The 25518-nt window shown below is 41.7% G+C and overlaps 1 protein-coding gene across 2 annotated transcripts in view; it reads right to left on the bottom strand.

The window, feature by feature from the left end:
• LOC102300403 (cyclin-dependent kinase 17) overlaps nucleotides 1–25518 on the bottom strand; it is a 34467-nt gene that overhangs the window by 6469 nt on the left and 2480 nt on the right. The window contains exons 2-5 of one of the 2 annotated variants that reach the window (XM_005929055.3): nucleotides 13845–13993; nucleotides 7535–7699; nucleotides 6710–6843; nucleotides 2648–2773 (exon numbers count right to left, since the gene is read on the bottom strand). In XM_005929055.3, coding sequence (XP_005929117.1) covers nucleotides 2648–2773; nucleotides 6710–6843; nucleotides 7535–7699; nucleotides 13845–13962 — 543 coding nt within the window. In that variant the 5' untranslated portion in view covers nucleotides 13963–13993. Of the gene's footprint in view, nucleotides 1–2647; nucleotides 2774–6709; nucleotides 6844–7534; nucleotides 7703–13844; nucleotides 13994–25518 lie in introns of both variants that reach the window. The other variant, XM_005929054.3, reaches the window with a different exon arrangement.

Below are 25518 nucleotides of genomic sequence, written 5' to 3' on the forward strand. Positions count from 1 at the left end.
TGGGGCGTGGGGGGTGGGGGTCACACAACCAAACCAGCATCCCGACTAATTGCTTGTGACAAAGACCCGATGGCTTTTTACAACGTGTCTATGGGCGAGTCGAACAAACAACATGTTTTCATTTATATTTTTGAGCTAAATATATAATAAAAAAATAGCTAGTTTCAGTTTCTCTAATATTTGGATTTTTCTCCGTTTCTTATGTGTGCTAAGAAAAATATTTGAGGTTGTGAAGAAATCCCATACGGTTGTGTCGTTTTACATCACATTTTACTACTCTCATCATTTAATATACCAAGGATTGGTTGATCAATTGACCCAATATTCTCCACGATAAATAATAACTGAAACAATCATTACTTCCACGCATAATAAATCACTAAACGCTTCACAACTATTCAGTTATAATCAGAACACACACAAACTACTTAATAACTGAGCTATAACTGTCACTGCTGCAAGCCAGCATCTTCACAAGGCTTAAACAGACCTGTGCACTGGATAAAGACCAGCGCCAGAAAAGCTGAGAGGTCTGACAGCCAATCATCTGAGCAAATCCAGTCAGTGCTTTTGAAAAAACTCTGCAAAGGGGTGTGTATGCAAATAAAGTTGGGCCTGGGCGAGGCCGAGTGTTACTTACTCCTCTGTTCTGCTTTTGACAGATGCACAGGACAATCGTTCAGGCTCGTGACAAAAATGAGTGCTGAGAGGATGAGCTCTGATCGGCTGAGGATAAGGTGTGAACTCTGACGCTCTCACTTCTGTTTCTTGCTGCATTTAAATAAAACATTACCCTCAGAGCTATCTTTATCCATGTGCAGCCACTTCCTGACTCTTGCTCTGCTTCCATTTCTCTCATTCTGGTCCACCCCTGATTCTCAAATTAGCACTCTTCACTGTCGCTTTTGCCAAAAGAAAGAATTTAGTTTTTAATGTTATTACAGTTTTATCTGCAAAATGCTATATGATGAACCCTGAAGCAAATATGGCTCTGCCTTTTAGAATTTACTACTAAAAACTCCCAATAATGTAAAAATCAATAAGCAGATCTTTAATGATCTGTGACACAGAATGTTGTACTTACAAAACTGACACACTGCTAACACCAACAACATTAATTAATGAATACTTTTGGGGAAATTAATTATTTATTGAGTTTATGGTGTCGTGGTTATTCGGGTGACATGAAGAGATCACTTATTCAAGACCCATCCTCAAGGGGTCATGAGCTAGTGTGATCACTGTGGCAGGATGGCCACTGAAGCTGCGGTTATGGTTGATGCACTCGCTATACAACAGATATGCAGTCATCAGCTGCTTTTGTTAGGTACACATGGTCAACTGAATGTTATCTATTAAGCCAATCACATATCAGCAATTCAGTGCATGCAGACATGTACAGGATGACTTGTTGAAGATCAAACTAAGCATCAAAAGGGGAAATAAAGGTGATTTAAATGACTCTGAATGTGGTTGTTGGTGCCCGATGGGCAGGTCTGAGGTACGAAGAAGCGCACAACAAGTGGAACCTTGAAGCAGACCGGCAGCAGCAGCAGAAGACCGCACCAGGTCAGCTAAGAACAGAACACTGAGACTACAATTTTCATTAAATGGCCAAGAAAAGTTGTAAAAACCTCGCCTGGTCTAATGAGTCTCAACTGTTGCTCTGACATTTGGATGGTGGTGTCAGAATTTGGTGCAAAAACATTAAAGCGTGGATCAATTCTACCTTGTGTCAAAAGTTCAGTTTGTGCCACAGTCACTGGATATCTAATAGATCACCTTAACGTAATGGAAAAGGGAGATTTGTATCATGGATGTAGCTGACAAATCTGCAGACATGCTATCATGATGTGATGCTATCATGTCAATATGGACCAATGCCTCTGAGGAATGTTTCCAGCACCTTGTTTAATCAGTGCCACAAACAATTAAGGTAGTTCTGAAGGCAAAAGAGGGCCAAACCCTGTACTAGATGTACCCAATAAAGTGGTTGGTGAGTGTATACTCACACTTCAGGTGTGCTTGTCTTACCTTCTCCTGTTTGCCTAAATGATGGATTCTGCAGAGCATGTAATCATTTCCAAGTGCAGCCGTTGCTCTCTGTGCCATATGGAAATGCACTGCATTGATGTGGCTTCGAAAAGCTCACAGGGTTTGTGCCTCCAGCCCAACCTCACCGCCCACGATGTGCCCGACAGGTTACAAAACTTGGGAGATGCACAACAAGCCAGTAGTTGTGCCATCACTTCTGGCTTGCACCACACACAAGGACGACTACAGCAAGAATAAACCTGCCTTCCAGTGAACCACACAGGGAATTTCTCTGTGTTTCCATCTTGGCCCAGATTCCTGGGCTTGCAATGACTTTGATGACTAAATAAATGAACTAAATGCACATTTTACTTTTAACTATTTTGTCGTAATTTTTCTCAACCAAATTCCAAAAATAAGGAGAGTATATTAGCCAATGATGTGACCCCTGCAAGTCCAGCTTCAAGGTGAAGGACATGTGCAATAGGCCGACTTCCTGTTTACAGTATCACTCTGCACTTGTCTCCTCTCTGACAACTTGCAATTGTCTCCCTTGTCTTTTCAGCACCTTCTCTCTTACTTCTTCCCCTCTAATCCCTCTTGTTCTTCTCACCAGTGATGCTCTGCGGGAGCGTCGGCTCAGCGGCTGGTCGAAGGGTGGGCTGCTCATTTGAAACTTCTCCAGGTAACCGTCAGGTATCCGGATGTCAGCTGGCAGGGACAAACGTTTGTTCAGGTCCTACACAAAAACAAGAAAACTCAATTAAAAAAAAAAAAAAAAAAGTCGGTATATCAACCTGAATGAATAAACAAACAAACCCTTAGCAAACAACATAATCTCTGAATAAATACCTCTGATTGGATACAAAATGGCAGAAACCCAAAGTAAACAAGCAGAATCTGTGGGTGTACTTTAGGCCTCACCGGTTAACAGAGAAGCCAGTGTGGTACGTGCGTGTGTAGCCACACAGTGACAGTTTTAGACTTGTGTTCATGGTAAAGGCCGTATGTGGAGCCCTTAAGAGTTCAGGGTAAGTCTTTTTAAAGAAGTAAAACAAGCACACAAAGCATGATTCTAATGATTCTTTATATAAAAATCCCTCAAACACACATAATACAATCAAACAGTTAAAATCTAACACCTGGATTCTTCCCATCATGCATTTCCTCTATTTGTTAGATTACTATTAATCCCACGTTTCTCTCTGTAAATCTACTTCCACTCCCTCTGAGGTAACACCGGACACCCCACTGCTTCCTCCCTCCATCTTAGCCAACACGCACAGAAAAGCAAAACGCAACCTCAACCTTTTTCAAATTTCAACACAAGTTCAGAGACAAGCTCATAAACCCGTAAACTGAAATTGACCGACTTCTGGAAGGATTGGTGACTTTCAGCCTTTGCGTTAAACTGTGACTGTGAGTCAGCTTTCTGCTCTGTGGTTGTTAACAGCAAACACATTTAGCCATGTGATCAGCTTCCAGGAAGTGTAGTCTTCATTAAAACTTGGAGCAAGTTGACATCCTGGTGCAGATTCGGCATCTCTATTGTTTTGTGTGCGTACAAACTAAATACAAACTCATAAAAACATTCATTTCAAGGCAATAAAGAGGTTTGCTTATTGTTTTAGCTTTAACTGTTCACAAAAACATTTTTAAGTAAAGACACCACAGCTCTGGATTCTCAAAAAGAGAAAACAAAAGCACTCTGCACATATCAACATAACAGGAACTCTGCTTGTCTTTATTTGTTTAAGAATATACATTAGATTTCGCTCTGCTGCTCTGTGGTTTCAGTGTGCAGGGCCAGGATTGGTGGCTTGTCCTAAGAGTAAGTGATGCCGTCCATCGCTTGACCTTTGCAACCCCTCCACCCCCCTCCAGTTTGTCCAATCAACTCGTCCTAATCTGTTACAACAGGGGCCCATCTGGACCGTATTACAGTAATCCTTGTGATGTAATCCCAAAATGGCACTGCTTCCACTGCAGTCCGAGGAGAACAATCTGCTACCTGACCAGCCCAAAGGGACGTCCTCGCTCCTCCTCCTATTTTTTTTCTGCTCTGCCGTCCCTTCTCCAAGTGTCACAGTGGCACAGAGGGGACAACGAACAAGGCCGCACACTGATTTCACTGTTGGATCACTTCATCAACAACAAGCCTGCAGTCAATCACTCTGTTCATTCAAACAGTACACTGGATTTGCTGGGCTGACAGAAGCTGCAAGTAGAACTGTGAGCGTGTCCAAAAAACTAAAAACTTTATCTGGCTGTGAAACAGTCACAGGAAGTGTGAGGTGTACTGCTTGCAGACACGCTCAAAAAAAAGCAGCAAGAGGTGATGTATCATCTCTCTGTGTGGGCAGCCTCAAATGCAGCTTAACTAAACCCCAAGCATTTTTCCCCTCTACTCGTGCAGGTTTGCATGCTTGGTTTGTCTGTGCAGATGCTGCTATCTGCTTGTAAACTCCCACAGGGGTTGCAATCAAAGCAACCAATAAACAGAAGGAGGGAAGTGTGTGTTGTTCAATCAGAACTTTTCCTTCCACCCAGCAGCTAGTGTGAAAACATGTGGTTCAGTGGCATCAACTGTACCTATAAAAACACAAGACTATAAGGAAGTCCTTTTCCTTACAGTTTCTTTTTTTCCTCTCCTTTGACTCCTTTTATGTAAAACTGGAAAGTCTTTCTTTGCATTTTATATTATATTTTGTATTAACACAAAGAAAAATAAGTCTCTGAAAAAGAGAAAGACAGAAGGTGAAAAAGTGTCTAAAACAGTGATGCAGAAAAAGGAAATGAAAACTATGGATGGATATGAATCTATTTTCCTGTCATGCTTTTTTTATATAATTTGAGTTGAGAATGGCGATGTTATGAAGTAACTCCTGCCACAGTTCAGGGGGAAAGTGGGTGGCTCGTTGCATTACTTTATGTCAGCTGCACGGCCTGAAGTCCTATTGGTAGAGCTTACGTTGGGCTAAAGGGACCAATTATTGGTTTTGGGAGGGATCGGGTCAGATATTGATTGAAACAGTAAAATGACATGTTACCTCTGCTTATATGTAAAGAATAAAACTTTAAACAGCTGTTTGACAAACTTCTCTATGATGATGATGACAATCCGTCACCATTTCCCTGCAGATATGAATTAATACAGATATCTGCAGATCACTGGAATAAATGAGTTTTGCAAAGTTTGATGTAGTAGCAGCGTGCTTGAGTCAAAGTAACATTTGTTTTCTCAGTAAAAGTAAATCTACAATAAGTTAAACTGGACTAATAAAAACATACATAACAAGTTGTTTCTTATTTAGAGCAGACTTAATGCGCCCATCTTTGGCTCCACAGCTATATTCTTTGCCTCTGCTAGACCAGTTTTGAATGTTTAATAAGGCAAGGTGTTTTAGCTTCCTTCACCCTCCCTCGACTCTTTACCCATTGAAAGCCTACCAGGACTAACGCTTCACCCTCTTTTCTGAACTGAGCTCTTTGCGTCATATTTCAGGCCTGCTGTTAGAACAAACTTACAAAAAGGTGTGCATCAGAAGGTAGTGAGGCTGGCCTCGGCCTATCTAGCTACCCTATAAAAACTTGGAACCTTTTCAAATGGTTCATGGTTATTGAGTACAGAAGTCTTAAGTACAGAAGAGGTTGTCAAATGTTGTCTCTATGTGGGGAAGAGATAAGGCTAACTTTCTTCTGATTGGCTGCACCTAGCAAATAGATTGTTTGACCAACAGGTGGGTAGGGCACCTCCATGTGACATCCTAATGATCCATGAGAACACAAAACAGGGGGTGGGGGGTGCAAACACAAACACACATTTGTGTTTATTATTTGTTGTTGTTGCACAGGTACTCTGTGTCCATCTCTGTAATCTACAGTATGTGAAACAATCAGATTCATGCCACAGATTCTTCTTGTTGGCTTTGAACATACAGCTTTAATAAAGGAAACTATTTTGGAATCATGTTCATGTAGGAACAAAAATACAAATCAATGAAATAGAAAAGAATTACTGTTGTTAATATGTGCAGAAATAAACGCCCTGGATCCAAAAAATACTTGTGGGAAAATGGAATGCCTTTTAGATAAAAGCAATTACAGTGAGATGTCTTCTGTAATGTGTTGAGATTATGTAACCACCGGAGAAACGCAATCGAACTGCCCATGTCTGGCTCTGTGTGTTTGAGAAAGAGGAAGTAAATCAGAGGGGGTTTTGGGTGGGTGGATGTGCTGACGAATAAAAGATTCTTTAAAGTAGATTTCAAAACCAACTTGAGAGGGACATTACATGAAATCAGTCTGAACATTATGTGTGCGCTGCTCACATTGCAACAGGAGCCGAGGACTTGTGTGTGTATTTGTGCAGTGTGTGTATGACACACTGCACAAATACACCCACGCCGAGTTACAGCACGGAGCTCACATTCGCGTCTTACAGATAAATCTATTGTCATTTATCAGTGAAGTCATCGCAGCGCACGCTTATTAACAAAGTGGAATTTGAACCATCACACCAGGTGAGGAGATGTGTGGCAACACAGTCAATCGTCCCACTGAGTTAAGTGTAGGCCCTGCAGTGACTCACACTACAATATATCCACACTTTGCAAAGCAGAGAGGCTACACGAGGACAACGACGGAGCTCTGAAAACACAGAGCCAAATCTCACCTCCGCAGAGATGCGTCTGTTCCCTCTGTTCCTCAGACAAACACCCGTGGGCGACTGCACCTCATCAGAGGAAGTCCCGGATGCCTGGTCGCTCTCTCCGTCTGACCCCATCTTCAGGTTCTCGTGGACGATATCTGGAGATGAGCGAAGAGAAAAGTTTACAGAGAGCACGGGGGGTTGACAAATGGAGCAGGTCTGTAAAAACAGGGCAGGGCGCAACACCAGATAATGACTTCAACAGGAAAGAAAAACACTCTCTCGGACACTTTTATGACTCCCTCTTTTCTTATCAAGCTACTGGCTGTATCAGACAATATACAAGAGGTAAATATTCTTAATGAGTTTGACTTAGATTTTATTTCAGTGCCACAGGCTTTATGAGACAAAGCCATACATCACGGAGTAATTTACCCACGCCTGAGAAAACTCTACTCTCATTCATACACTATTGCAGCATTTTCATTCCCTCCAGGGGTTTTATTCATATTTTGAATTTGTATCTGGGCTGAAAATCCAAGTTGACAGCAAACTTGGTTTTCAGAGTCGTTATTTTTAGTTATATTTCTTTGCAAAAAGGACAGAAATGCGGCCACAAAAGCGGATAAATTGAAGTGTATCTTTGCATAAAGCAATGATTTCTTTGAGCACATGCGTGATACAGTTCCCTCAACAGAAATGGGTATGACAAGGAATTTAGGCCCAGCAGCAGCTCAACACCTTCCACGTATGGTCACAAAAGAAATCGTTGGCTATTTCTTCATTTCAAGCCAGAAATATAAAAGTCAAATTTTAAATTTGACAGCAGGCAGGTTAGGCGTGACTCACCAAGGCGACTACCATTGCGAGGCATGACCATGAGAGAGCCTAGTCCTCCTCCGATGACGCTCTGAGGCCGTCTGAGCGGTGGCTTTTTAAAAGAGCCTGTGTACTGGTGAAGAAATGAGTGGACACTGTGGGCTGATGGAGGACGGCCGTTCCTCACAATGGGCTCTGCTGGAGAAGAAAGAGTTTGTTGTGTTTTTTTGATGATGACAAGACACAGTATACAAGCACATATCAACAGATGAGAACAAAATACAAAAACCCCAAAACAAAACATTGTAGTCATGGCGCTGAAAGAAAGTGGTATTAATGTGAACAAGACTCATCATGGCCAATATGTGATTAATGCACTTCAAAGCAATCCAATGATAAATTCATCCTGAGGTACTCTGACAATCTTATGTGTCGGATGATTTATCTTGCTGATTGCGTCACTACATAACAGCCAGTCCTTATAAAAACTGGGTGGCGGATGGGTTGTTTTCACCTTTCTAAATGTTATTAAGCTCAAAATTTGCATTATGGGGATCACGACTACTTACTAACAGCTAGATACTGACACAGAGGAGGCACTACCCATCTGCTAGACGGCACCTCTGCTTATTCAAGTCCCTGAATCTTACCCATCAACAGCGTTTTGTGGCATTTAAGTCTTTTTGAGTGGTATTATCTAACAAATATCAGAACACGCTGGATGCTACAGACCATCCAAGAAGTCTACTTTAGTTTTGGTGATGTGCCTCGCTAAGCTATAACACTAGTATTACCAACTAACTTAGCACTTTACCGCTCTCATACTCCTGGTTCTAACAAAAAGAAGACAGTGGCATTATAGAGGGAAGGTCAAGGCTTAAAATTTGGAATTAACCAAGGGGCAACCTCCAGAGATTAAAAATGAAACCCCCGCAAAATGACAAAAATTGCAGTTCCTCTAAGTGCCACTTGAGGCTCCCTCCAAAAGGACATAGTTTTGGTCAATTTGATTACATTTACAGAAAAAAAAATGATAGTTTCAACTTTCATAACAACTCCAGGTTTTATAACTCATCCACCTGGATAACTGAGCATGGCTGCACTGACTGAGGCAGCTGGAGCCACTCAGAGTCTGGTAAGCATCCTCTTCTGTCAGTTATTAAACTGGGCCTCTTCACTGTGTGTGTGCGTGTGCGCGTGTGTGTGTGTTTCCTGCCTTCTGTAGCATTTTAATAGACTGACTGATATTACGGCTTGCTGAGTGGTGCAGACCATTCCAGGTATTTGTGCTTATTGTGACTTCTGTTACTTTATTAGTGCGTTCTTAGCACTTATTTTGTGTCTCTGTGCTGCAGCAGTACAATTCAAGCATACAGCTTGTTAACCAGCCTTGCTACCAATTGTTGATAAATTAGTAGTCCACCCTTTGATTCATCAAAGTAACTTCTAAATCAGAAAGAAATTCTACATGACTGCAGCCAAAACTTTTATATTAAGGCCTCAAAATGTGCCTCTTTGATACTTTCCTTATAATTACCAAACCACTTTGTGTCACCTTCCATCTTTTATATACACACTGTATTGTTAGGCTTTGTATCAAGGTGACCAATAAAAATGAAACTGCTGGGTTGATATACATTAGGTTCTACACTGTAAATTAACAAATTTCTCCCTAAACCCCCCCCAAAAAAACAAAAAAAACAAAAACAAAAAACAGTGAATTATATTGAACCTTAATCTGTTTTGATATTTGAGTATCGCATCTTCCCAATGAACTTCGGGTTACCTAATTGTACACATAGCCAGGAGAACAGCAATGTTTTCTTAATCAGTGTAACCCCTGTACTGTAAATAATCAAAAGTGTATGAAAGTCTGTAAACAAATGCCTGACAGTCTAAGGCAGGGGTGGGGAATTCGGGGGCCGGTGTCCTACAGGTTTTAGATGTGTCCTTGATCCAACACAGCTGATTTAAATGGCTAAATAACCTCCTCAATATGTCCTGAAGTTCTCCAGAGGCCTGGTAATGAACTGATCATTTTATTCAGGTGTGTTGACCCAGGGTGATATCTAAAACGTGCAGGACACTGGCCCTTGAGGCCTGGATTCCCCAACCCTGGTCTAAGGTGTGTGAGTTTGGCTTGTGGAAAGGATCTACCACTGACAATGAACAGCTTTTGTCCAAAAGCACGACTAGAGCTGACAGAGTTGAATGATTTAATATCTGGAAGATCTAGCACCCAGCAAAACACCAAATATGACAATGAGGAGAAAAGAACACCCAGGAGAAGATGAGCAGAAGTCAAAACTCAGACAGAGGCCCATGTATGCAAAAAGAGCAGACAGGACAAGGACAAGACATAAGTCAACAGTTACAGAGGAGATAATTACTTCCCAAGAATAATGATTATTGATTAGATTGTTTGTTTGTTTTTGCAGGGACATAAACTAATCTAACAAAAAACAACTGTCAGGCAGAAAAGTGTTTGTATGTGTTTAGGGCCTGTAATGCAAGGGCTTGGGTTTTACAGTCCACCGCTGTTTGTCATGACCTTGTTTGGTAAAGCCATTAACATCATCAGCCTTTGAACACAGAGTGGATTACCTGGTTTATCAAGAGTAGATCCATTTTGTTTAAAAAAAACAACAAAAAAAACCAGAAACAAAACCCACACAAAAGCAAGTTAATAGTAGGCAAAGTTTTCGTGTATAGAGAAAATTTAGGGAACTAACCAAAGTGCTTTTAGCTAGAGTCAAACGCTCATTGCTAATTTGAGGTGGGTAATGGTCCAGTAAAGTCACACCAAACAAGTGGTTGTATTACGGGTATGTACTCCTGCACGCTCTATCCGTGCTGCACTCTCTCCTACAACAAATTGTTGAGCGTTTATAGACAAGAACGCATCTGAAAACATGGTTAGACCAAAGGAGGGATTCTCCTCTCCAGCACCTGGGAAGGTCTAGGAATACTGCAGAGAATAAGGAGTTGGGGGATTTCATCCTGGCAACAGGACATTGAACCAGATCTTTACCTTCTTGAGGTGTGGGGGAGTTTCCCCAATGTTAAAGTGTTTTATTGACCCACAAAAGGGGCTTGAGGAGGACGGAGTATTGAACTCACTGTTCAACCACAGTGGCAGCTCGTTTCACATAAATCAGACCTGTTTCCAGTCAGACTGCCAGAGCATCCCTTTGTCACCAAATGTGCTCATAATTTTTATGGATTTAATTTTTAGACACAATCATAGGTGGAGGGTTCTGTGGTCAGAGGATTTCATCTTGCTTTTTGATGTGGTTCTGTTAGCTTCACCAAAAGACGACTGCCATCTCGCACTGGGTCGGTTTATAACTGAGTCTGAAGCAGCTGGCATGAGCACCTCCAAGTCTGAGGACAGTTTTCAGTCATAAATGGTGGACTGAACACTTGGGGTCTTGTTCATGACTGAGGGAAGGAGGGAATGGCAAATGGAGATCGCCGGACTGGTGCAGCATCTTCTTCAGTGTTGTTGATGCTGTACTGGTCTGTACAGCAACCGCAACACTAAAGAGAAATGTGCACGTAACAGCAAAGCTGTCGATTTACCCGTCAGTCTACGTTACTAGTCTCACCTATGGTCACAAACTCTGGGAAGTGACGGAAAGAATACAACTGCAGAAACAAGTGTTGGAATCAGCTCTCCCCAAATGATGTTCGGCCTCTTCCTTAACCTGCCAATATACCCTCTGCAATGGTCACATCGCTCACTGCCACGTCGTCATCACACATATGCAGCCATTTATACCCGGCATTACACCGCAAGAACACGCTGCAGTATTCTCCTAAAGGTGTCGCCACCAGGATAATATTGCATCATAAGCGCTGATAAGGAGAAGTCAAAACTAACAAATTTGTAATTTTTGTGTGTGGGGGGAATTTTACATTTTGACATTTTACTTAAATAACAGCAAAATGCTACAGATTGTCCTGATTACAGCTGAGCGAGATTGCTAATGATTCTATTCAACAGTTTCTGAATTACTTTTTAACTGGTCACAACCTCCACATACTTTCTGAGTTGTACATGTCTACTTTTTTAAAGTACCCCCTCTTAAAGTCCCACTCTGGCCAGGAATAACAGTGTAGTCATTACCAGCCTGCATATCATCACCACCAGCCTCAACAATATTAGCTCACCAGTTGTCTGGTTTCCAGTTTCCAGATCCAACAGATTCTCAGTGAATTTTTCTGACGTAAATCCCCATTGCCAAAATTAAGCTTACAAGATTTTAAGCTGCCTTTTTGAGGCCGATTCAGACTGCTGTGGGTGTTCAGGTCTTGTTGGGCTATAAAAACAGATTTTACTACGCCAACACAGTCGCTGAAAATTCGGAAAATGGCATGTTACATATGTATTACAACCATGATTAGCTTTCTTTTTTGTTGTTGTTGGGGGTTTTTTGGCACATCATGACAGACTGACATCATATATGTGATTTAGCAGGCATGTATTATCCCAGCCCTTATACCACCTCTCCCTTATCGCTGGGCAGCTGCTGCTGCCGCTGGCCTCAGTTATGAGTGTTACGTAATCAGATCAGGACCACAATGCTTTCCCCAATCAGAGAGTTCAGATCAAATCTCATCTGGCTACTCCATTCTGTCTCCTCTCTACCCTACTTGCTGTTACACAGGCTGCTAAAATCCCCCACACGCAAGCAGGCACGCACACACACACACACACACACACACACACACACGAATGCATAGCACAGCACACACACACACACCACACACACACCACACACACACACACACACACACACACAGTTCTCTGTCCCCACTCAACAAGCACAGAACACTCTGGCCAAACTTTGTGTTAGTCGCTGCACAAAAACCTCTTTACAAAGCCTAGTTAGTTCTCAGAAGGCGATGGGGGGAGGGGAGGGGCTTTGTGGGAGCTTAGACGATCTGATTGATTGAAAAGGGAAAAGGGGGGGAGAAAGGGTGGAGGGGTGCTGAAAAGAGAAGAAGAGGAGCAAAAAGATAAAAAGAAAATAAAAGTGGGGGGCAGCAAATGGATCAAGATGCTTCGCTGGTTTCACCAAGTCATCCAAGTCGCCGTGGCAATGTCATGGAAACTCTAAAATGTTTCCAGACCATGAGCACCATGGCAACAACTTGCTAGCACACCGAGACGTGCTCCCTGGCTTGCTTGCTCCGTGCAGATTTTGTAAATATCAGAAGAGATAGGCGGCTGTGCCACGGCTTTTATTTGACGTCTAGAAGGCCACAACCTTCAGCAGGATGGAGATGAATGGTAAATAAATAAATATTTAGTGTCTGCCAGCAAGAACGGAGTGTCTTTACAGTAAAAAATAAACTGACAGATTGAGCACAACAATCAATACAGAGCTGGGAAGTGGAAGAAGTCATTCCTGTGAAATTCACATTTATTGTCTGAACAGTCAGTATTAAAGGAGCAGTTCCCCCTAAAATCAAATATGCATAAGGGGTGGTTGTAATATGCAAGAATTGTGGATTTGTGGACTTTTTTGAGTAAATGGGCTGTTTTTGGCAGTTTAGGTAGTTTATATTTACAAGAAGGCAGATATGCCTACCTTTTTTTTTTTTTTTTAAACAGCTTTTGTACAAAAATATGATCTGAACGCAGTGTTGTGCCAAACACATTTGGCTTTTCCAAGATTAGTTATTTAAATTCTATATAGGCTCCTCTTGTTCATGTGACTCTTATCTTATGTTTTTAATTCAGTTATTAAATTACAGGTCTTATATGATTATATGAGTAGACATCCCTACAATTCATTTCAAATCTGAGCAACTTCCACCAACCAGTACCAGCCCCTTTAAAAACTGGCATTCAGAGTCTTGAATGGACATAAAACTTATTCGACAGGTTCGTTGTAGCGAGCAAATTCAGAAAGAAAAGGAAGAAAAGGACCTCAATCATCAGTGTAACATCTTTTTGCTAACGCCAAGCTGAAGCTAAAGATTACACTTTGAGCAGTTTAAACTTTCAGATTCTGGGTCAGCAATAGATAAAAATGTGGATTTGGATTTAGATGAAAGTGCCAAACAAATTAAGTCCATTAAAATTCAGCCACTAAATCCCATTTCAGACACGGAATTCATTATATAAATGTGCTGGAAAATCTGCATGGCAATCTGGTGTTTGAAATAAATCACATCAAACAGACTTTACAGACATTTTGACATTTTGTACATAAATCTTAAGCTGGGTTCCTCCACTTGAATCGCTTTATTTATAAAGTTGTGACAAGCTGTGCTGGTAGTGGCAGTATACTTGATAGACGCGATAAGATTTAAGAGTTTTAGGCCTCACCGTTGTCCTTCAGGCCGTTCTCCTCGATCGTTATCTGCTCGGCCAGCTCTGACAGGGACTCGTCGATGGTGTGACTGCCTCGAAGAGTCTGAGAGAGACGTCGCCGGAACCTTTTCATCTTCTCCACAGAGCTCTCAGGAAGGGGAGGCCTGAAGAAGACAAACCAAACAAAAATGTATACACATTACAGGTGTTACCCACTTACTGCAAGAATAAGGAGAGCTACAGCTCGTTTCAACCACAGAGGAACAAGATCAATATCGCTGAGCTGTTTATCTAAGCTTCGTGGAAATGCAATGTAAACTGCCTGTAATTACAATTAAAACAAAACAAAAAAAACGTCTGGCTGCCATCATGCTTCACAATCCCACATTCAGAAAGAAAATGTCACTAGTTCACCAGGAATCTGACTGGGCGAACAATGAAACGCACTAATCAACAGACGTTAATTATGACTCAGCTCACACTCAGCCACACTGCATTCCTCCTCCTGGGAAAGCATGACAAGTTGGTGAGAGATTCTTACGGCCGAGTTTAGAATACAGTCCCTGGCACACAGGACTGTAAAAGCAAATCCTAAACCGGGGGGATTAGCGGCTGAATGGCACAGGGCTAGCCTGGGCCGCATCGAGTCCACATCACACATTCCAGACACATTTATTGTGTGCGCGAGAGCGACTGATTGTGAGAGCCTATACATGTGAGCGAGAGGGAGAAATGCAGCGAGACAATTTATGGGAGGAAATGAAAAAAAGATTTCAAATCAAGACAGGCAATATTTGAGACTGATTGGCTGGAGGAGATACCAAACAAGCCTCTCCCTGTGACTTCAATGCAGATATCATGACTCCACTGCGTCTGCAGATCAGGACATGTGTGTGTCTGTGATGCTGATGAGTAGAGCCAGACAAGAAAACACATGAGCGCGAACCCTGAGGGCTCGCCTGACTGGCAACTACTCCTTATTGACATCCTTTGTCTTGGAATACAACTAATAACCCATATTCTGTCCAGGGACACAACTTACTCACTTGCCCAGAGCCAAATAGTAGAAAGTAGTCTTTGGAGGACAAAGTGGACTAACATGGCTAAAAACCACAATTGACCTTTAAATGATGATGACTCATCAGTGAGGGACCATGATTCGGACTCGTATGAAGACTTTTGCTTTGTTTTTGTGCACAAACCAAAAGAGGATACAGTTGTTGCAAAGAAGGCATGCAGCTGAAAACTAAGTGTATTAGGAAATCCACCTACAGGGACGGGAAAAAACTGTGAAAAATGACTAACATTATAATGTGAAAGCCCAAGACGATGCCTAAGAATTGCTCGTTTTGTGCAAAAAAAGAAAATAGAAAAGAAAAAAAACTGTAACAATGTGAAATGAAGAAAAGAGGAAATCCTTTCATTTGAGATGCGGGGAGGAAAGAAACTGGAAAAACTGGCAGATCAGGTTGCAAATCAATAATCAACAAGACGACAACAGGTGACAACAGCAGTGTTTGTGTGTTATCCACATAAAAAGAGCAAAAATCTGTCTGTGCACATCTTTTGCTGCTCTGTCCTTTCCTCTGATCTGCTAATAGCTGCCCCTCTGTTAGCTTGGTTCTGCTACAGGTGTCTTCCTCTTATAAAAGAGTTGCTCCTTTCCAACATTGCCAAGTGCTCATTTCAGATGTTTGGGGTTTTCTCTCCAATGTCTTTACTTTCAAAAAGCAGCTCAAGATAGTTTCTGCAAACTGGAGCTAGATAAACAAAACTGAAACTGAACAGCTCAACATCTCCAAGTCGAGTGAAACAGCAGCTGGTTTTAAAAAGTGATTACACACAGAGGGTTACAGGCTCTTAAAGGGGATCCATTTATCTTTTTTTAGCGTCACATTGTTGGTCTTGTTCTGCAAGATAGTAGCTTTAGTTTACATGATTTGCAGTTGCTTAAATCAGCCTTCTTAAGCTTCCTCTAGACAGGAAAGATTTCACAGCATCCAGGAAACCATAGATCATAGAAAGTAAATGACGCTGAGCAATTTCAAGCAACTAAAGTTTTTTCAAATTTGAGGTGAGCAACTAGAAACGGAGGTCATAAGATCTGCTAGCATCAATCAGTTTTAAAGTGATAAGCAGCTTTATTTTTATCCAACACTCCTCTAATTGGCAGAAGACATGACCAGCATATATCCACTTTCACTGACATGTTACAGTATAATTTAAGATTAAAGTATCTCCATGTTAGATCACGGTTCTATTACTATTATTAATATCAACAGTATTCTTGGTAAGTGCACCTTTATATAGGTTCACAGTGGTTGGCTCTTGTGTCAGGATGTTGTTAAAAATAACGAAAAACAAAACATAAACATTACATTTGGTACGGGGTTATACAGTCAATTGCCTGATTTGCTCCAAGGTTAAACGTAATGTCAGAGTGAAGCTCTGGAGAGTCTGACAGAGCGTTTGAAACAAACTGTCACAACAGGTGAGGAAATGCACGTCATTATTACATAACCTCTCCTACCTCAAAGTTAAAGACCAGCACAGAAGCAGCGTGACTGCAAACAACATCCTACCAGGAGCAATTTTATTTAAACTGAAAAGCTTAGCAAATAGCAAAGTTGCAAAGACACAGCTTCTCTTTAATGTCACTGAATGTAACCACAAAGCCCCGCCCAACTGTTTTAACAGTCTATTATGATCACTCGATGGTTAACACAAATTGTTGCATGTCACGGTGCATTGTGTCAGACAATTTGACGTGTAAACCCTTTGAAACCCACAGCAGGCGATGTGTCCGTTCAATGATTAGAGGCATGTGAAAAAACGCATATCATATGAAATTAAGGCTGGCACATAAATGTACCAGTCTTAAACCAAGCATTGAGAACAGTGTGAACCCTGAGCTTTTGACTCACATTGGACTACATCGCACTAATGTGTGATATTCATATTCACAACAATATTTAATTAACAACTCGATGTCAGTGTCCACAAAAAAGCTGAATATTTTAGAGCTCATCAGTGCAGACTTGGATAAAGAAAGCTGGCTGTTTTACCCAAATATGACACACACTGTGGATGTTTTTATGAAATTATTTTGCGCAGCTTTTCTCGTACATATATGATTACTCCCAATTAAAATGCTAAGCAAGGAGCATTGTAATTAATCCAGGAATCAAGATGAGAGAAAGCACGTCAGATCTGCTGTCATAAGAGCTGCACGTCACTCAGTTCAGCCTCATAGCACATCAGCTCCAACGCAGTCTGTCATCTCCGGAACAGCTCACTGCGTTACCCTGAGTTACACACACCCTTCGTGCTAGACGGGAAGCAAAAAAAAATTGCACTCGTAACTCTAATAAAAAGGCCTATTTATCCGTCACAGCTGAAGCATGAGATAAGAAGTGAATTACTCATCGGCGAAAGTCCAAAGAAAATTTACAGCATGTTTTAATCAATTACTTAACCAACAAACAATAATATCAACACAATCAAGATTCTTTAGCGAGTAATGAAACGATTCAGCTGTTTAATCAAGCAGAAATGTGAAATATTTTCTTGCTCAAGCTTCTTTATCACTGCAAATTAAAAAGGGGAGTTGAAAGGGCTTACACAAGTCTTACAGTGGAAGATAATAAACAAATGAAGTCAGCTCAGGCTTCAGACTGCTCTAAAGGCTTTTTTTGTAGTCTTGGTTCAATGATGTCAGGGAGAGTGGTATGGGCAGCCAATCAGAACAAGTTTGTCTTAAAGGGAGGTCCGCCTTAAAGAACAGGCGCTAAATCAGCTTGTTTCAGTTAATGGATGAACTGATGAGACAGTATAAGATGAATAAAGATGATTCTGCCATGTGAAAAGCTACTCTGGTAGAGTCCAAGAACAAAATTATGGAGCTGAAAATATGTTCGCCTTTAAATACCGTCTTTGTCTGAAAAACAAGAAAAAACAAAAAAAATACTTTGGGTTCTCTGAACTTCTCAATCACCAAGGATTTAAGCAGAAAAAAAAAACATAATTCACAGATTATTCAATAACAACAATAACCACAATCTTTTCAGCCCTAATTCTGATATTACTCTAGACAGCCAAAATCCTTTGTTGTGATTACAATCACTGCGATAAGCTCAAATCAGGATTATGTGGCACCAAGTTGGGATAAACTGACAGGCCTCTCACTTTTGGCTTTTGTAGTTGATCTGTCCTCAGTTCCACGGTAATATCCACAATCCGCTCTTAATTTATGAATGTGCTGAATATGAGAGGGATTGGAAGAAGCACATCTCTTAAACAACAAAACCTGCTACTTAGCAGACTATGGATACAAATCACCTTCTGAGGGGTTTGAGTACAAAGTAAATGGCAGCAATAGAATAAAGACGAAGAGGGAGGAGAAGAGGGAAGACTGTCTGCTGCGCACCAGTATCCGCTGGCACATGCTCCTGCTCTGGGATCGAGAGTGGAGCTTTGGACATGATCCCTGGTCTGAGCCTGATCCCTGCTCCCCTAAGTAGGCCGGTCTGAGGTCGCAGCTCTCGATCTGCTGAGAGGTGGCCAGGGAGGAGGAGGGGGACGGGGGGAGCAGGAGGAGGCGGCTGCAAGGGTGGTAGGGGGGTGTGGAACAGAGGGGTGTGCGCTCTGTGCTGATTTGGGATTTGTTGCCACGGCAACCCCCGCTGCTTTTTCCATGTTGAAAATGCAGAGCACCGCAGGAGACTGCTGCATGCTGATTTTCCGATCCCTCTCCCCACACTCCCCCACCCCATCCAAATATCCTACCATAATGTGCCTGAGATGTTACAGACTCTTGACATCTTCACATGTGTGCGAGGCTGTATCTTTGTAGAGGGGGAGAAGAGAGAGTGGGACATTAGATGCTGCAGTGGTGCGACAATACCATTCGCCGCATATGGATTCAGTCCTTTGCGGTCGTAGCTGTGCTGATCATGAGCCACTTACAAAGGTAAGAGCCAGAGTTCCTGCTGTGATAACCCACCAACCCCTACATCAGCAACGTAAGGCAAGCGCTTCACACGAAACCATTACACACACCATGCAGCCACCAACCCTGCCATACGATGACGGCTGTCTGGGCCACAGACACAAACAGGAAACTCCAGGTCACAAACCCTACCTGACCCCTACGGGGTTCAGTAAACCAGCTAAGGTCAATGCCTTGAGGAGCTCGGGGGGCGCCCCCGAGAAAACACCCACCTCTCTTCCCTGGCAGCCTTCCTCACAAAAGACGACAGAGAACAAGCGTGACTGTTGGCATGATTCACGGGTGAGCTCAGCCCTGGTTTTCTAAAGAGCAGCCTTTTCTCAACCTGGCCAAGACAATGAGGACATGAGTGAAGGAGTTGGCTCCATTATGTGGGTCTTATATAAAGGTTGCATTGTACACAGTAAAAAGTGGGCTTTTTCTAGTGATGCGGGATGTAGTGGGGTGGTGCGTGGTGTCGAGCTGAGCAGCACTGAGCATGGCAACCAGGCAGGCGTGCTACCCACACACACACACACACGCACACACACGCACACACACACACACACGCACGCACACACACAGAGCAGGTGAAGCTTTAAAGCTAAAATGTGTTTGAAATTGGCAAAATGTGTCATCGAATTTGCCTTTTTTACATCATACATCAGGCACACACACATCATCTCCTCCCCTCACCTTGCTTTCACACTTGTCCCACATTGTCACCTACGTGTCCAAAGAGCTGAGATGGGCTGACAGACGGACAGGTCAGGTTGGAACAAGAGACCAGGCCACAGATCTTATAAGATTCAACGCTGCTGCTGTGGTTAAAGCAGCCTGAGTGACAGGCGTGCTCCTCTTTAAGCTCCTTCTGTGAGCCAACACTGCCAGAAATCAGGCATTGGATAACTAACTTCAATCCTGCATGTCGGTGCATCACGTTTCGATACTAGTACGGGAATTACTTCATTACTCATCTTTTTCGATACAGTCACGGCTCAAAGATGTGGGCGACGCCACTTTAACAGATGTGCAGACAGGTGTGTTTCAGGTTGCTCTTAAAGACACCTGTTCAGACTCTGTTTAAGCTTGTCCAATAAAGTGACGTCACGGTTGTTAGTCAAGCTGATAATAACTCAATGAAATTACTGTAGGTGCTATAAAAGTTTTGAAAAAGACAAAGATGACAAACATGGTTTGCAAATAAAGGTGAGGCCAAAATGACACTTTATTCTTGCCATCAATCTTCTTCTTGCAAGTATGCATATTTAGCCAAGATGAGCTACTTTGGAAAAAGAAACAACCATGTAAAATTATCTTTTAGATTTTATACGTCATTTACGTGGCATACTAAAATAAACATGAGTGTGAACCGCAGCTCCCCCTCTCCGTTTGTGTTTAATTTAACAAGAAATTTTTTTGTACATGAGCAAAAATAAAACAAACAACCACAAACACCACCAGTGTAAACCGCTTTAGAATTACTATAAATATTAAATTGCCATGACTGCATTAAGCCGATGAAATTGAGCCCAACGTTGTGTTCAACTGCTGTTTGTCGCTCTGCTCTCTGTTTCACCTGTGCTCGGATATTCCCTGGGTTAATGGAGTGACACGCACGGCCCCAATTTCGTTCCACCACCACCCTCCCACTCCACGATGAGTGTTACTCCATATGGAGTCACACTTGCAGCTGCTGAAGAGTCTCTTAACTAAGCGGTTAGTGTAGAAATACTTTCACCTTTGCCTCTCTCCTACAAAAACAAGAACATGTAACTGCCGTCTTCTGGGATTTATATTCCTGTGAAGGAGATCATCACTTATTGGAAAAAAGCATCTATTTCATTTAAATTTTGTTCAATTTTTAACTACACTTTCCACTTTGTTCTTTACTGAGACAGTCCTGAAACAATCACAGTACCGGGAATTAGAGCTGGGCGATATATCGAGTTTTTAAAACATATCGATATATTTTTATACGAGATATAAGATGTGACAATATCCTTTATATCGATATAGTCTATGTTACGTTATACTTATAGTTGTGGAGCCGCAAGTTTGCCTCTCTTTCGTCTACTTTTGTCTCTACGCAACATTACTCCGCCTCGCCTCTATCCTTCACTGAACACAACTCCCCCTCCTCCCCCATCGCTTCACGTGCAGGCAGCGACAAGATGGACACGGCAAATCTCCGTTAACGAGTTACTGCGCATCGCCCCATGCGTGGGGCTGGACGGCGTCAACGTGTTAACGAGCTAACCATGCTAACGAGCTAACCGCGCTAGTCCCTACGGGCTGCATAGCCTAAAATCCTTTCATTCTCTCAAAAGTTGACAGCGCGCCTTATGTATGAATTCTGGTTGTGCTTGATGGCCGCGAACCGATTTTATGTGGTACGCGGCGCTCGCAATCTGTCAAAAATGTTTGAGTACGACTTTGGTCAGCTACGGAGCTGCACCGCTTGATAGATTGTCGGCGCATTACGGCTACCGAGGAGCCTCGCGGAGTGATACGTACTGTGCTTCAACGTAATATTACCGTATTGTGTGTGTATAAGGACCATAAATAGCACCTGTAAGAGACGTACGTGGTTATGAAGTGGATTTCAAACTCCAGGCTGTCAGTCACGCAGTAAAACTTGGAAATAGCTGCTGTGAAATCTGTCTGTCTTTGTTATTACGCTCAGCGTCTTTTAGTTTACATTTTGACTGCACAATTGTGAGCTCTTTGTTTAGCACAAAAACAACATTGTTTTCTTTTATTTATGGAGCATTATTATTTAATGAATGCTCATAATTTATTTTTGAGTAATTTTTCATGTACATCTGTGCTGTATGTTAATAAAAGTGCCTGTGTGACATCTGGGACACAGCTTTGACTAAGAACTCTCTTTTTGTTCTTACTTTATGGCTTAAAAAAAATATCGAGATATATATCTTATATCGCCATCCAGCTAAAAAATATCGAGATATGAATTTTGGGTCATATCGCCCAGCCCTACGTAATCCTTTAATGCCCCCATACTTGACATAAAACCGGTGCTTCACCTTCGCAGAAGGCAGTTAATGAGCCTGATGTAATGCAGATTCTGTGTTAGAGGGATTAAAACCCACCTATACTTAATGCTAGTTGGTGAAGAGCAGCTTAATGTGGCGGGCCCTCCACGCAAATACACAAACAGTGAGTAAAGTGTTTACGGGGCAGGTGTAGAGGACGGATTGGATTCGGGCCATGATGAAACAGAGGAAAGTATTAACTACCCCACAAATGCAACATAAGTTACGCAAAAAAAAAAAAAACATAATAAAAAAAAGACAAAAAACCTTTTTGTCTTTTGCTAAAGAGCCAACATCCACATGCAGACACACGAGCGACTAAAAGGTTGAACAGAGACGCTTGGAATAAAAACCATGCACCAATCCTGCTGCTGTAAAAAAAAAAAGAAGAAGAAGAAAACGACAAAATATTTTAAATAAAATCACAACAAAAACTGGCCTTATTACGCGTACATCATGGGAATAACTCTGAAATTAAGCATGCGATTTGAATAAAACCGGTGCTTACTAAGCAGCTTTCACAGCGAACATGATAACAGTTTGTGAATGGGATGAAAAGACAGCATGTAATGTGACAGATAAGCCTTGGGGACCCAGCTTGGTTCAAAGCAGGGCACTGAGATCATAAGATTATGATTTTATCTGGCAGGCAGCAGACTAGCATCATTTCCATTGTAATAAAAGATGACCAAATAAAAACAAAAAAGAGAATATTTTTCCCCTAACAAGTGGAAAATCCCTGGAGGAGACACAGATCCCTTCTGAGGTTGTACGTACACAATCAAAACACGTGGCAACCCCTTGTGAATGATGCCCCGGTTAACACTGTCCACAAGTCTGCTTGGATCCCATAAATTTTGTGTGGAAAGTATAATCAACGTTTTACAATGCACCAACTATAAATGCGCCCCAGGCGGCGAACTTAAGAACGCCTACTCGGCCATCGGGTCTCCAGCTGTCTGTGTCCGCATCGGAGTATTATTTAATCTAAAGGGAGCAGCAGAAAGAAGCTTCTTCTACTTACACAAACAGTAAACCTGCACAGGTAATCGCAGTACATGTTGTACTTGAGTCAAATTATGAAACTAAAAATTTACTGAACGCTTTAGACACATCGATACCTTTTGTTCGTACGTGGTTATTACCCACTTCTGTTCATAATGGAGTGGGCTCATCTGATCTGAGGCTGACTCAAGTCACCTGTTGTCTTTTTGTTGGCAGGCATTAGCATCAGAGAGAGTGACAGTCAGCCTCCCCCTCACTGCCCATCTGTACTCATCCACCTCCTGAAAGCCTTTCATGGCTATTAAAAGAGAGCTGGCTACTATCTAATTAAGCCCAGACAGCAGGATGGGGTTATCACAATATTAGTTTTTATATATAATCAGTCTTATCAGGGAAGATAAAAAAGCTCAACGTGATTTGATTACGTTTTTACACTTGGTGTTTGAGAGTGAGACAAAGTGACAACATTAGAAAGCTGCTCAGGTACGAAAGAAAAGGAAACGATCACAGCTAGAAGGTGAGAGCGTCCATATGCTAAACCTGGTTTTACCAGACCCCTAACCCCTAACCCACATGCTGATATGACCTTTGAAAGTTTAGCAAAAATGTAATTTTTCTGTCCATGGCATTAAATGGTGCAGTGAAGCTATGATATATCCCATGGTACCGATTCTCAGGGGTGATCACGGTGCAAAACTGTGTTTTTTGCCTTTAGCTTGTGACATTTGGAGTTGATCTGGATGCAGCAGAGTTCAATTGTGTTTTTCAGTCCCTAAACCCTGATGTACTTCCAAAACCTCCAACACAAAAAATATTTACAGTATGGAGGTAAAATTTTGTGAGACTCACTGACTTTTCATGGAAGGACCCATATCAAAATGCAAACACAAACTCTCAGCTAGAAGTCTTTCTAGTAATTTCATGCAGCCCACATACCAGAAATTGTTGTGTATTAGAGAAGCCGAGCAAAACTTGGCAGTAGTTTGAGGCAGTATACCTTTTTCAACTAATTATTTTCTGCTAGTGTTGAAGCTGTATTGTAGTTTCATAATTTGCAAACCATTACGAAGCACTGATAAATTCTCATTAACCTCCTAAGACCCGAACTCTTCCACTGCATGCATTTTTAATTTCTCTTTGATATTTGGACATATTGGGGCCCGATGAATGTAAAAACAAAGAATTACCAGATTCTTTTTTTTTTGCCTTATTTTTGTTTTGAAGAAAAATGAGAGCCACATATGAGGATATTAAAATTTTGATAGAAAGGTAGCAGTATAATGTCCTCGTAAGTGGATATCAGGCCCTTGTAGAGCAAAATTCTGTATTTTGGTCTAAATAACCCAAAATGTGATGTCCACATATGTGGACGCCTGGTCCTAGGAGGTTAAAGGGAAACAAATTTGCCTCAAATGAATCAGAGGATAACCAATCTAGTAGCATGTCATCCATAGTGCCAGACATTATGTAAACTTTTGGTAACACTTTAAAATACGGCCCACATCTAAGGGTGTAATACACATTTAATTACATGGAATTTCAATGTATTTTGTTTCAACTTACAACAAGTATATTTACATAAAATACTTAAAGTCAGGCACACTGCAATAAGGTGATAACAAGACAGGCTTTTGCAGGAAACAAAGAAATAACTATATTATAAGTAATTTTAAGTAGTTTTGCAGGATAACAAAACAATATTTCTCTGTCTCCCATCGGAACCTTCAGCCTCTGAATTAAGTCATCTTGCACATCAGCCTAAAAAACTGTCTGTAGGGGGAAAAAATATTAATTTTACCTACTGTCTGTTTTTCTTTGCTTATTCTTTGTTGTCATTGTTGAAAACTGCTTTAATCTATAATGAATAGTGATAATTTAATTACAAGAGAGAAGAACATTTATTTATTTATTTATTTATTTATTAGGTGTTGAGCGGCAGTCTGCCCCTGATTAGAAGGAACAACCAAGCTGAGATTTGATTGGCCCGAGAGGCAGGGGGTAGATTTGGCTAATAACCCCCCCCCCCCAAAGGAAAAAACCCAACAGCAGCATTTTCACTTGGATTTCTGTTAAAGCCGTCACAACTTTCCGTGAACACATGCATCTCAAATATGCAACGCTTCTGCAGCAGTACTTTGAATGAACATGTGTGCTTCCAAATAAAGAGAAAACAAGTGTTTAGACAGCTCCTGGAAGTTCTGCCAAGAATGATAGGGAGAAAAAAAAAAGGGGGGGGGGGGCAATATTTGTCCCTCACCTGTTTCAGACATGAATGCTACAGATGATGACCCAGATATGTGCTGTAAGGTATTACTGATATAGCTCACACAGGTTCTCAGCCAACTGGCTCCAAGCTGGACAAGGAGGAGGAGGGGAGAGGGGTCTTTAGCATTAACAGGCACTTCCAGATTCAGACACAGACAGAGAATGAGGGTGTGGAAGTGGTCAAACTCGAAAGGATCAGCATTTGTCTTCTGGGGCTGCATGCCTGCACCGCAGCTCTTATGTTAACGCAGCAGAGAAAAGAAGTAAAGTTTGTATTCGTGGCTATCTATAGACAGGAGCGGTGCCTGCAGCTGCTACCTAGAGAGCAGTGACACATTAACCTTCAGCCAGCTGCCTTGACCTGCTGCTTCAACCT

The sequence above is a fragment of the Haplochromis burtoni genome, unplaced genomic scaffold, assembly GCF_018398535.1.
Source record: "Haplochromis burtoni strain Fernald_Lab_line unplaced genomic scaffold, NCSU_Asbu1 Contig_77, whole genome shotgun sequence".
NCBI lineage: Eukaryota > Metazoa > Chordata > Actinopteri > Cichliformes > Cichlidae > Haplochromis > Haplochromis burtoni.